The 14162-nt window shown below is 38.4% G+C and overlaps 1 protein-coding gene across 3 annotated transcripts in view; it reads left to right on the top strand.

Annotated features, from left to right (window-relative positions):
- The window catches only part of ADGB (androglobin), a 163847-nt gene that overhangs the window by 20322 nt on the left and 129363 nt on the right, over positions 1 to 14162 (top strand). For all 3 annotated transcript variants that reach the window (XM_040448929.1, XM_040448926.1, XM_040448927.1), the window contains exons 2-3: positions 8984 to 9143; positions 13695 to 13787. In XM_040448929.1, the coding sequence (XP_040304863.1) occupies positions 8984 to 9143; positions 13695 to 13787 (253 nt within the window). The remainder of the gene's footprint in view (positions 1 to 8983; positions 9144 to 13694; positions 13788 to 14162) is intronic.

Here is a 14162-nt window from a genome sequence, read left to right as displayed (position 1 = left end):
ATTAAAATTAAAAAATTAAAAACACACAGACACACACACAAATCTAATAAATCTGCTAGATCCTAGATTTGTTCTGGTCTGGGTGTTGAAAGTGGTTTGGCAGATTAGAGAAAAAAAAAGGGAGAGAAAAAAGGAAATCATTTGAGAATTTGAAAAAATGAATGCACTGAAGTAGACTAAAATGAGATGATGAGAGTAAAATAGAATTTGAAAAAATGTACACAAAAGTAAAGAATATAGTAGGAAAAAAATAAAGAAAAATATTTTTAATAAAAATTGAAAATAAAAATGAATTTTTTTCTCTTTCTCTATTCAAGAAAAAGAAAAGAAAGGAAAAAGAAAAAAGATATCATTTGAAAATTTGAAAGGGTGAATACACTGTAGTAGACTAAAATAAAATGATGGAAGTAAAATAGAATTTGAAAAAAATTACATAAAAGCAAAAAATATGTTAAAAAATTAAAGAAAAATATTTTTAATAGAAATTGAAAGTAAAAATGAAATTCTTCACTTTCTGCATTCAAGAAAAAGAAAAGAAATGAAAAAGAGAAAAAAGAAAAAAGAAAACAAGGAAATTGTTTGAACATTTGAAAAGGTGAATACACTGAAGTAGACTAAAATAGAATGATGGAAGTAAGATAGAATTTGAAAAAAAATGCACAAAAGTAAGAAATAGAGTAAAAAATTAAAGAAAAATATTTTTAAGAAAAATTGAAAATAAAAATGAATTTTTTCTTTCTGTATTCAAGAAAAAGTATAGTGTAAAAGAGAGGAAAAAAAAAAGAAAGAAAATTGAATAGAGGGACCTGCTAATAGATGGAAATAGCACTGAAATGACTTCGTTTTTCCCCTAGAAGTCAGACTATGAAGCGCTTTATAGTCCATAAACTAAGTAGGCGGTGAAACTTGTGTTGTTGAAGAGCAAGGTTGGTCCAGTTGGGTGAGCTCAGTGTAACGGCTCTGTTCTCCACTAGATGGCGCTGCTAGCCTACTGGGGTGGATTGTTGCATAGATGCATCTATGCGCGCATGGGGGCAGGGAAAATGGAGTCACCTGGTCTCCAGTGTGGGAACTCTGTTCTCACTGATCAGTAATCGCGCACCCGTCCTCTGTCTTCAGCTTTCGTCCACTCCCCGCTTTTTCACTGTCCGTGACCAAGCCCCAGGCAGTACCTCTCTCCCGAGTTTTGTCTCAGATGCGGCTGTTTTCCCGGGCCCCTGACTTCCGAAGGACTGCGGCTTTGACCCGTCCCGCCCTCTGTGGGAGGGTCTCACCGAGCAATGGCCGGAATGCCGGCTGCACCCAGGAGCGCCTGCTGGATCCTGCTACTGCCGGTGCCCCAAGACTGTGGCCAGGTGCCAGCCCACCCCAGAAAAAGTTCTTGAGATAGTGTAGCAGCAGCTTTTCAGGGATTGTGGAAAATCACAACATACATCTGGCACCAGGCTTCACCCTTAACGACCTTGTTCCAGCACCAGCGAATGTGGCCACCTTCTGGGGTCTGCTGGGACCAGGTGGCTTCAACAGTCTCCACCAAATGTGCTTCCAGCAGTGGAGCCGCTTTTCTATGTGTGGCCCGAGAACCTCCCGGACCCCACTCTGTTCCTGGGGATTCGCCCTTCCCACCAGAGCACCTCCAGGTATAGAGCTGCGGAGTTGTAGACTTTGCGCTTCCCTTGTTTACAGTCTTAATGGAATTTAAAACCTCTCCTTTTCTCTCTTTTTAGTTTAGGCCCTGTGGCTGTTTCCAGTTTTCCACTTGCTCTCCAGCTGCTTTTGGGGAGGGGTGCTTTTCCCGTATTGTACCCCCCCCCCGTCCTTTCTCTGCCTGCAAAGGCGGTTCCCTGCCCGCCGCTGGCTTCTCTCCTCCCAAGTTCACCTCTCTGTGCCACATACCTGCTGAATGCTGTGGTTCAGGTTGTGCAGATTGTTGTGTTACTCCTCCAATCAGTTTTCTAGGTGTGTATGATGGTTTAGTGTTGGTCTGGCTGTATTTCGTGGACATGAGACACAAAAAACTTCCATGCTGTTCTGCCATCTTGGCTCCTCCAAAAAAAATTACCTTCTAAATCACTAGTCTTCTCCTTTCTTTGGCTTTATTTAGTCTATTCTTTCAACAGCTGAAGTTGTCATTGCTAAAATTTTCCAGTATCTCTCTGTTCACATTGATCTTCTTTGTCATATGTTTGCTTAATACCTTTTTGCACTCATTGCAAAGCAGAACTTTCCCTCCTTTATTTTTTTGGCAATTCTAAACATATTTAAATATCTTTTAAGTTTGCTACATTATTTCTCTTGGCTGGATTTCTTTCTTTTGATTTATTTACCGACTGTCCTTCATAATTTTCCATTTCTTTTTTTGGCTTTTTAATGTTAGTTTTTTAGTTCATATTTTATAGCTATTTTAGACTCATGTATACTGTTCTTTGTCATGTGGTTTGGATGGTTTTCCAGAATGATTCACTCCTTACCCATTGCCATCATCCAGTCGTGATACACTATTGAAAAAGAGAGGACAGTTGTTCCAAAATTGAAATACTTCCTTATCAGTTGATAAATAGTTGCGTTTTTGAGATTTATGAGGAATATCTCCTTCCTTTTGAGTGTTGATCCTCTCTAAAAACCCCAGGACCTGTCCACACTAAGTGGCTAAAGGACCACTAGGAGGTCTCTAGCACGCTGCTCCAGTGTAAAAGCAGCGTCCTTTCTGATTAGGAGGTGCATTTTTATATTACTCCGCCCCCACCCAAACCTTAAGTTTGGGAGGCGGAAGTCTTTTCTCCCATGTGGGAAGTGCTATCCCTGATACCACACCCACTGTGGTAGAGGCCACCTCCTATTCCCATTGTTTAATTTGTTTTGGCCAACCTATTTCCTCACATCACCACAGGAAATTGGCACGTTGCCTGTTGTGCCATAAACTATAGGGGGAATATACCACATATAAAGCCATATACCTGGCTTTAGTTCATAGCCAGGAGCTCATTAGTAGCTGTAGCCACTCACTCATGCATGAAACCTATTACTGGCCTCTTGACATTTACAGGGTAAATTTAGCTGCTTTTCCAAAACAGACTTACAGATTTTTGAAGCGTGGACTACCACAGCTCAAATCAAATTCCAGTACCTACTTGTAGATTATGCTATCTCAACCCCCTTCCCACCACTACAGTTTCTTTCTGTATTTAGTCCATTGACTTCTTTTTTCACTGGAGATGTAATTTACATACAACATTATATTAGCTCAGGTGTACAACATAATGATTTGATATTTGCATGTATTGAGAAATGATCACCACAATAAGTCTAGTTAACATCGGTCACCACATACAGTTACAAAATTTTTTCTTGTGATGAGACCTTTAAAGACCTACTCCCTTAGCAACTTTCAAATATGCAGTAAAGTATTATTAACTGTAGTTATCATGCTGTACATTACAACCTCATGACTCCCTTATTTTATAACTGGAAATTTATACCTTTTGACAACCTTCACCCATTTGGCCCACCTCCTGCCTCTGGCAAACACCCATTCACATTTTATAATGTTTTTTTTTTTTTAATTTTTTAATGTTTATTTATTTTTGAGACAGAGAGACAGAGCATGAGCAGGGAAGGGGCAGACAGAGAGAGAGGGAGACACAGAATCCGAAGCAGGCTCCAGGCTCTGAGCTGTCAGTGCAGAGTCCAATGTGGGGCTCGAACCCATGAACTGCAAGATTATGGCCTATGCCAAAGTGAGACGCTTAACCGTCTGAACCACCCACGAGCCCCCTCCTTGGCTTTTGATCATGAGATTCTAGCCTCTCCTAAAATCTCCAGTGACACTTACCCTATTTCAATAGCATACTTAGACTCACTGTGTAGAAGGAAGTATTTAGCCATATATGTAGAGGATATACTTATCTTTCAAATCTGTTTTACAAATTGTAATTTTAATGGACTGAGTCATCTTCTAGTACATGGGTGTACTGCTATGTGATTTAGATAACTCTGTATCCCCCTGATTTTTCAGGATGTCAGGTTTGATTTCTTTGCATATTTGATTTTCCTGGAACTTGGCCACATTTATTTCCCAGTATTACCAGTTCCTAAATCTTCAAAAGTCCCGAGTTCCTTCTGTGTTTAAAGATTAGCTTGTTCTCAGAATTGATGAGACCAGGAATAAGATGCTTTGAATATTTAAGGATCTCAACTATACTAGAGCAGTACGTACATTCTGGCAGTGAACGTCAAAGCCACATATTTGTGCATGATCTTTGGAAGTCTACAACATGTTTGACATTGGGCTATATTTGACCACTGTTTATATTGTGCATGTAGCAATATAGGTGAGCTATTGAGCTAGTATAAGATACCTCAAAGAAATGTCTTCTTAAGTGATCTTCGATATAGATGGAATCAAATTTGACATGTTACAAAGAAAGTAGGCCAATTAGTGATAAAGCTTAATAGCTTAAGGGAGGGAGACAGAACATTTACTTACACTTGACAGAATGAAGAGGAAAGCAAAACGTGATCTTAGCAAAGCCTTTATTTATTTTTTTAAAGAAATTAGATCTTCCTTTTACAAAAATAACTTTTAAAATTCTGAGCTTCCTGAATGAGGTAAATTTTATCATGGTTTTGATGGATACAAAATCACCAATTTCTTTTTATCTGTACAGTTTGTCCCAACACTCAATAAAACAGATGTACTATAATGTACTATTTTGTATCTTGATTTTTAATTAATATTACGAAAATTTTCCCTCTCTCCCTATTGTCATCCTTCTCTCCTATTTTCTTACATGCTATTTAGAAACACTACTTTACAATACATATATTTTCAACCTCTCTTTTCCAGCAAGATGGTGGATTAAGGTAAAAAAAATGATACCTACAAATGCCTACGTAAAGAAATAAAAATCTTCGGGGGGGGGGGGGCCGGGGGGCTCAGTCAGTTAAACATCTGACTTCAGTTCAGGTCATGATCTTGCAGTTTGTGAGTTCGAGTTCCACATCGGGCTCTGTGCTGACAGCTAAGGGCCTGGAGCCTGCTTGGGATTCTGTGTCTCCTTCTCTCTCTGCCCCTCCCCTGCTCTCTCTCTCTCTCTCTCTCTCTCAAAAATAAATAAACATTAAAAAAAAGGGAGAAATAAAAATATTCAGAATCCAGAAATGAGGAGGGAACTGAAAGTCAGGATGTTGTAACTCTAAGCTGAGGCTGTAACTTCCTTAGGGAGTCTTATGAAAATAGAGTATTTTGTTTTAACATAGATAGGACAAATGAGGAAAGGGAGTGCTCCAGCCTTAGGTAAAGGCATGACTTTCCAGAGTTTAGATCTTTTTTTAAAAAGGTGAATAAGAAAATCTGCTTTAGAATCTTAGGTTATAAGAAGGCTAGCTTTTCTATGCTTAGTGTCTGGGTGAAAAAAAAAACAAATCTTCCTTGAGAAATGAAAACCTTTGGACTGAGACTTATGTAGGTTTGAGATCTGATTTTAAAGGACCTATGGGTTCCTGGATGGCATATTTATTTGGGATCACTGACAGAAGAAAATTCTACATTACATTGAAAACACATTCTTTCAATACAGGATTACCTTGGGGAAAGGGGTTTGGAGGAAAAGAAAACCCTGATAAGGATAGGCTGATAATAATAGTGTCCTCAAACACAAGAATATACAAAAAAATAGGCAGAAATCACAACGATAAAAAATGAATCAAGTGTCAAAAACTTAAGATAATAGAAAAATAATCTATAAGTAATTTACCATGCATATGTTTACAACGATTAAAGATAGAAAAGATCAACTCCTAAAAAAGGAATTACCCTATATATTTGTCAATGTTAATAATCAATGCTAGTTACAACATCAGAGTAGCAAGTAGGAAGTAATCAATGCTAGCTCTAATATCACACAACCCCCAAATCACACACCAAAGGATATTTCTCATTTATACTAGAGTATGATCAGGAGTTTAGTAGTGGCTTTGTATTGCTCTATGAGGATTCTTGGCTCCCTTCATCTTGTGGCATTACCATTTTCTAAGATATTCCCTGAAGGATTGAGTCATGCTGGCAAGTATCTCACAGGATGTTTTATGAGCCTCAAGGTAGGATACAACACGTTTCCCCCACATGTCATTGTCCAAAACACCACCACAAAGTACCAGCCAAATTGCAAAGTAGTATGGGAAACGTAGGAAATGGAAAACAGGACTGATGAGCCATCTGCTCAATCTTCTCCTTTTCTATTTATTCTTCTGGATCTCCCTCTGAGTACTTCTGTCTCCTTCTTGGACTTTTGAGAACCCTTGGAGATTACATTGAGGCCACCCAGATAATCCAGGATAATCTCCCAACTCAAATACTGTAAGTTGTTTGCATACCTCTTTTGCCATGGAAGGTAATCTATTCACCATTCTGGTGATCATGGTGTGGATATATTGATGGGGGTGGGTTATTCTGTCTACCACACTCATTGACTGCTTTCCTCAGTTTTCTTCCTACTCTTTCAGACTTTTAACATGGAGTATCAGGGCAGGTATACAACTGTCGACGTTAGAATATTGAAATATTTTCATTTGATTGTTGAATAGCCTTAACAATAACCTTACCAAAACCCCTTAGCCCCAGATATTTCTGCCTCCTTCCCTAGGTCCCTGACCTACCCTGAGAACCCTACTACATCCCTGACCCCACTAGTTAGGTGAATAAGATCTGGCATAACTGGAACTGGAGGCTTTGAGGATTGACATGCTCATTCCTTACCAGGAATGTTGGGTGTTTTGAATAGCATTCTTGGGAGTGCCTTTCCTTAGGTATAGTAATTTTCTTGGTGATTTAATCCAGTCTTAAGACTCTAAATATCATCTAAATGCTGATGACTCAGATTTTCACTAATTCTATCTCCTAAAGCCTCAGAATCCTACATCTAACTGACTACTCAACATGTCCACAAACGTGTGACAAACATTTAGAACGCAACTCATTCAGAAGTGAAATGCTGCTTTATTCCTTACCTCAGTTTTGCCCCATCCCACAGTCTTCTATCTTGCAGCAAATATCAATTCAATCTACTGGCTCTCTCTTAAAAACAGGGGATTATTTCCTGCCTCCTCTACTGTTAGCATTCTGGTCCAAGTCACCATTAGCTCTCACATGGTATTTTAGTGCCTTCTAGATTCTCTCTTTTGTTTCCCTTGGGCTTTTCTCGACACTGCAGCAAGAACGATTATAAAACTCCCTGCTCGAAACTCTCCTTTGGCTTTTCCCACCTCACTTAGGCAAACCCAGTCCTTCCTTTAGCTGAGATCACCACTATACTCTCTACATTCCAGACACCTCTCTAAAACGATCTCCTTTTACTGCCCCTCAGCCACACTGATATTTTTCTTCTTCACAGAAGCCAGGACACTCTCCGCATGTAGAAAACTCTTTCTTGCTCTTCGTACTTGCCGCGTTCCTGTATCCAGAACAGTCTTTCCACGGATCCACACAGCTTAATTTTTTAGTTTCTTTCACTATTTACTTAAATATGGCCCTATTATGGACCACTTTCCTTAACCACTGTGTTAAAAATTCTGTACCTTAACTCTTTAGTTTCCCCTTCCGATTTTATATTTACCCCTAGCATTTTCCCCTTTTGAATGTACTATATATTTTACTTAATTTGTGCTGTGTTTTTATGTCTCCACCCACTAGAGTAAGAACTCCATAAAGGTAAAGATTTTTGTCTGCTTTGTTCACTGCTTATCCCAGGATTGAGAACAGGGTTCTAACCTCACTCACTTGTTAAAACTTGAAAAATTAAGCAAGATGCGCATTTTAGATTTTAAAATTTACAATAATAAAAAAAAGTGAAAGTCAAGGTTTAGAGATTGGAACTTGTCATAGATTAATAATAAGAGTAAAAAAACAAGTCAACTTCTCTGTAGCTAATTAGTCAAAATATATCACAAATTTTCAATATGCATATATTTAGGTACAGTAAGCCTTCTTATAAAAACCTATACTAATAAAAGAATTAATAATGTCTGCAAAGTGGCACCTGGATGGCTCAGTCGGTTAAGCGTCCAACTCTAGATTTTGGCTCAGGCCATGGTCTCACGATTTGTGAGGTCCAGCCCCGTGTTGGGCTCCATGCTGCTGTGTGCTCCATGTGGCTTTCCCTCTCTTTCTGCCCACCCCTCCCCTCACTCTCTCAAAAAATAAATAAACAAATTTTAAGGAAAAAAAAATAATGTCTGCAAAGATTTGGCAATAAGTCTCGTTTATAATAGGGAACACAAAATTCAAATCAAAACTTTCCAATTTTTCGCTACAGGATCTTAAATGAAAGGCTGTAAATTCATGTGATGGGATAGTTTGCAATCATTAAATTTGTATTTAGTTAAATTCTCATTGACATGGGAACTATTTGCAATATACTGGTAAGTGGGAAAAACAGTCTATAAGAAGAATAAGCTGAATGATGTTTTGAAGAAGAAATGCATATATTTTCCCACTAATTTGAAAGAATGCACAGTTGTCAACAATGTGGATTCTAGAATGGGGTGGGTATGTCTTTCCTACTTATCTAAGAATTTTTTTCTTTTAAAATAATGATCACATAGCACTTTTATCCTGGGAAGCATCGCAATTATATCTGTGCTGATTTTCAAAAAGCTTTTAATATTATACGCATAAAGGATTTTCTTCAAGTGTGAACTGTATAGAAATATTCCCATTTATGGCATCTTATGTGTTTATGATGAATGTCTTGCGTTAGTTAGTAGGGGCTAAAGCTCAAGATTTGTTTGTGGAATAATCCCTTTGGGTATTTCAGTCTTTTGAACGTTAACCTGTGGATGCCATCTGCCACAGGTAAGACTATATCGAAGAACGTCATTAACATGGATGCTGACAAGATAATTAAATGTCTACCATGCAATTCACCCAATATTTTACCTTAGAGATTCAAATTAAAACTGACTCGCCCCCTGGCTCTGTCTCCAGTCAGTACCTTTCTGGCGGTAATGTGCAACCTGGCTCCGTTGAGCAGAAGGGGAAGTTCCCGATCTGGCCAGAATGGAATGAAGCCGACATGAATGCAGAAAAGTGGGATGCAGGCAAAGGTGGAAAAGAAAAGGATAAACCGGGAAAAAGCCCTGTGTTTGTAAGTCCATTTGAAGGTGACTAGATTTCATTTTAGTTTTAAATTTTGTCACGGAACAGGATCGCCTAACATGTGAGTCCATTTTCTCCACAGCCTCCGTTCAAAGGAGAGAAATTTTGTCTTTCTGCCTCTGTCTCCCTCCATCCTACCCACCTGTCTTTCCAAGCCTTAGCCCCGAGCTTTGCTGATTGTATTTGAGTAAATGAAAGGAGAGACGTGATCAAAGAGTCACGGTGAAATAAAGGGGGAATCGATAGAACAGTTAGCTAGTGGATTTTGGACAGAGTGGGGAACCAGACATTTAGAGACAGTGATTTAGAGGGGGTGCCTGGGTAGATCAAGTGATTGACACTTGATTTCAGCTCAGGTCATGATCTCACAGTACATGGGTTCGAGCCCCTCCTTGAGCTCTATGCTGCCAGCAGGGGGCCTGCTTGGGATTCTCTCCCTCCCCCCCCCCCCTTTCTCAAAATAAGTAAATAAACTTTAAAAAAAAGAGTAGAGAGAGTGATTTCCACAATGAAATGCCCCAGCAGACCTGTGAGCTGTTGTCTGGAGATTATAGGAGACAATTTTTTTTTAAGATGTCATATGAGATAACAGTTGAATCCCTCTTAATATTCTCTTCAAGATATTTGGGGAACGATCTCAGGTACTTTTCATTTATCTGTGGCCATTCAGACATGATGTGTCCCTGGGATTGGAGCTGAGAATGGTGTTACTACCTTTTCCAATTATGTTATCTTAGGTTCTTCTGTCTATTTAAAAATGTTTACATCTAAAGACTTCTTTGTTGGGGGTATGGGTCTGGGTTGCATTTTAAATAGGACCCATTTATTTGGTGCAGCAATTCATTTAACAAAAATGTTTATGGAACACAACCCAGTTTCAAAGCAAAAGCAAGATTGCCAGAGTGACCACGTTGAACTCTGGTGTCTTTATTTGCACAGAGAACTCCAAAATGGTGTTTATTAGCAATTATGTTTCATTCACAAAATGCGGAACTATAAGCTGCGTTATTCATAACATTAATTTGTTTACAAAAGATAGTAACTATAACGGGTTGCTGATTCTCTTAGTACTTGAACAATTTCAAGTTCTAACTTGTGGCACTTTTAGATGCAAGGGACTTTGGAACTCTCTGGGTTCAAATGAAAACGTTCATATTCTACATACTTTTAACAGAAATTTACAACTAGTGGGGGTTGAATGTGAATTCCCATTAGGAAGATAGATTGTACAAATCCTCAGTTAAGAATTTGAGCTCTAGAAAAGGTCTAAAAATGAGTCACTCCCAACAATAAGGAGGAGAAAAGTAGAAGTGACTGAAAACTCTGAACTAGGAAATAAGATCTAAACTATAACACGTTAGGGCCCTTGGAGTGCAAGTATGCTTTTATCAGATGACTATGAAAAAATATTGCTGGTCTCTGGAAGGCCAGGCATCGAATTCTAGACATGTGTGCTGGTCACTGGATGCCCATTTCATTTGGAGGCAACGTACAGATATGGTGCTGGCTGAACATCAGACCACAAAATAGATACTGTCGCCCTTGGACTATGGAGCTACCTAGAACTGCATAATTAGGGAAGCGCCAGCCCTCCTCCTGTGGTAAATAGGGGCTATTACAATGGAGTGTGATACTTCAGAACTTTAGCTAACACTCCGTTCTGCCTCTCCTGCCCTCACAAGGTAGAAGAGCAGCTCAAACCTTGGTTATTACAACTGCGCAAAGGTACCATCTGGGGTGTAATTTTGCTTCCCACTCACAGTTCTGTTCTACGACCTCAGCATTCATGGCGTGGGAAGTGACAGTCCCTCTACAGAAGTGAGTGGTGGACACTCCAAGCATGGTGATTACATTTCTATGATACAGTAGCACAGCAGCTCTTAGCCATGATTTGCAACATCCATATTTTACCAGGATCAGTTACCATAAGCCTGGACCTATAGCAGGTATCCTTGGGATTTTATAGAAAGTCACTTCTTTAGATGTGAGGCTAGTGATCAGGAAATCAGCGTCAGATAAGCTAACCCTTCCTTGTAATGCCAGATTTGGGTCTCGCTTCTTCAGCTAAGGGACAGCAATAAAAAGACATGGATGGTAAACCAAACTGAGACATATTTAATGAAGTATTGTAAAGTGGGTATAAGAAATACACCTAAGGCAAAGTGACATGGAAAGAGTACCGTTAACTTAACATGGAGAAAAGGGAATCACAACAGATTATGATAAGATGGGCCCCCCTTTACCTTTTTATTTTCTCCTCAAGGAAATTTAATAATTCAAGACATGAAAATTAGAAGGCAAGCAGAAAGTAGGGACTTGGGGCTTATGTCAGTTTCTCTGGGCTCAGAGAGAGGATATTGTCTGGGGCTACAAAAACAGTTAACACTTGAAGCAGAATCCCAGAGGTAACTATAGGGACACAATCTGAAAATGTTGTATATAGTTTTATGTCAAGACATTTACCCAACTCCTAAGCTATATGTGTGAAGACTTTGCTGCTGAGCAAATGAGTAAAATGCGACAGCTTGGAAGCTAAATAAGAGAAACTATTTCACGATGCTATGGCAAGAGATTGGGATTAAGGGTATACCAAGGTGAAGGGACTCAGACACTCAACCTTCCAGTTAGTCCCCCAACATGGCTGTAGCATTCTGTATTGAGTAAGGGTAAACCAGAACTACACCAAGCCGACCAAATCTTGAAACCCACTGTTGACAGGGTGAAGTTCATTTTGTACTTTGCCTGCTAGAAAGGAATAAAGTCCTCCTCTGAAGGAAGACATCATTACCTAGAGTTTTGAAGAGGAACAGAACCAAGCGGCTGAAAAACGAGAGGAAAAATCAGACAATAGAAATAGATCCATGGGTGACTCTGATTGGAATTGTCAGATAGGGGAGTTCAAAGTAACTGAGTTCATATTTGTGAGGGAAAAAACAACATGAGGCAGCCCTGGAAGTCTAGTGTGGCTCCTGGAAACTTCAGTCTGGTTTTCAGGGACTCATTCTTTGATCATTTTGACTAGATGTTGGGATTACCTTTGTCTTCATTCCAAGTATTCCAGTACCTTGAATATGTTCCAGATACACATAGACAATTACTGGGTTGAAAGCTCAGATAATACCCTCAAATAGAGCCTATTTCTCAGGCCACAACAGCATTAGGATAAAAATATGAGTACCATAAAAATCACAAATGATATTTATTTGTCTCATCGCTATTAACTCAGGTGAAATTTAGTTACCCCTTTTAACAATACAGTTTACCTTTATAGAGCATTGTTTTTGTACCCGCAGTACTTTTCAGTTTTGTAAGGACCACCCCAACAACCTAATTACCTTGTGAGCTGTAAGAACTTTTACACAGTAACTACTTGAAGTCTCTCTAATTTACTATATTGCTAGCATTTGAGAGTAGACATTTGTATGTCATTTTTCTTCCCGAGCTCACTAACTGACCCATTCTATGGGCTCAGAAACTAATAAATTACTTGCATTATTGGGCATTTATCTCAGAGAAATGGAAACTAATGTTCATACAAAAGCCTGTAAATTGTATGCAAAAATTTATAGCAGCTTTATAAGTAATAACCCCAAATTGGAAACAGCTCGGATGTCCTTCAATGGACAGATGGTACACAAACAAACAAATATTTGTATCATGAAATATTACTCAGCAATAAACAAGAACAAACTATTGATATATATATGCAACAGCTTGAATGAATGGAATCTCCAGGAAATTAGGCAGAGAGGGCAAAAAGCCAATCCACAGGTTACCTGCTATCTGATTTCATTCATATAACATTACTGAAATGATAAAATTAACGAAAAAGAGACCAGATTAATGATCTGGTGGTATTAAACAGGTGGTAAGAGGGTTGGAGGGTGGGTATGGCCATAAAAGAGCCTAGGATGGGTCCTTGTGCTGGTGGAATTGTTCTGTATCTTGAGTGCGTCAATGTCATTATCATGGTTGCGATATTGCACTATAGTTTTAGAAGATTTCACCATCAGAGAGACTGGCTAAAGAGGACACAGGGACTCTCTTTATTATAATTTCACACCACGGCATGTGAATCAATAATTACCTCAAAATAACAAGTTTAATTTTGAAAACTAATAAATGAAATTCAGATCAGAGGTATGAATTTCATTTACATACAATCATACTTTTTAAATCTTCTCTACTCAGGTTAAAAAAAGCACAATATTTTCAGTGCAAAATATGTCCATATCTGTCCCATCCAAATTGTTTTCCTACCATACCAAATTCACATCCCAAAGCAGCTTATGCTTGTTTGGACTGCTTCCTCTGCAGTAAAATGTTACTCAACAATCAAGGATTTGTTAATTAAATACAGCATTGTTAACTTCAGTCTTTACCAAGTATTCCATGAACTACCTCTGAGAACATACAAATTGCTCTATAAATGCTTGTTTATTCATCAAATCTGTGCACTTATTAATTTTTTTAAGGTTGAGTTGCTTTTATTTTAATAAAACCATATGGAGAGAAAAACCCTCAATATATTTTTATATAGCATTTTTTTGAAGACCCTGAAGGAAAGATTGAATTGCCACCATCGTTGAAAATTTATTCCTGGAAGCGTCCACAGGATTTTTTATTTAATCGGGTAAGAAATATTTTTACTATTGAACAAAATACATACTAACTATGGGCTGTACTATCCTACTTATGGAAATTCTCATTTTTTAAAACACTGTAAATTTTCCCCATGGTATTTAGTAAGAAAAAGGAATTGCTTTTTGGCATTTAATAGAAAAAAATGATTATCAATATAGTTTACTATTTCTTGTACTGGTTTCCAAGAGAATATTGAAATTTTGTTTAGTCTTGGGTTTTCTCTACATGATGTCAAAGGATAGCCTAAAATGTGTGGGAAGCTATTCCTTAAGTTTTGACTGACTTTGCCTTTTCTGCTTCTTAGCCAGAACCTATGTGACATGAAATTCTGTTTACTCTAGTGTGTATTAGTGTTAATTTTCTA

The sequence above is a fragment of the Herpailurus yagouaroundi genome, unplaced genomic scaffold, assembly GCF_014898765.1.
Source record: "Herpailurus yagouaroundi ecotype Mexico unplaced genomic scaffold, PumYag 198, whole genome shotgun sequence".
NCBI lineage: Eukaryota > Metazoa > Chordata > Mammalia > Carnivora > Felidae > Herpailurus > Herpailurus yagouaroundi.
The sequence above is the reverse complement of the archived record's forward strand: the minus strand, read 5'-3'. Positions and strand labels throughout refer to the sequence as shown.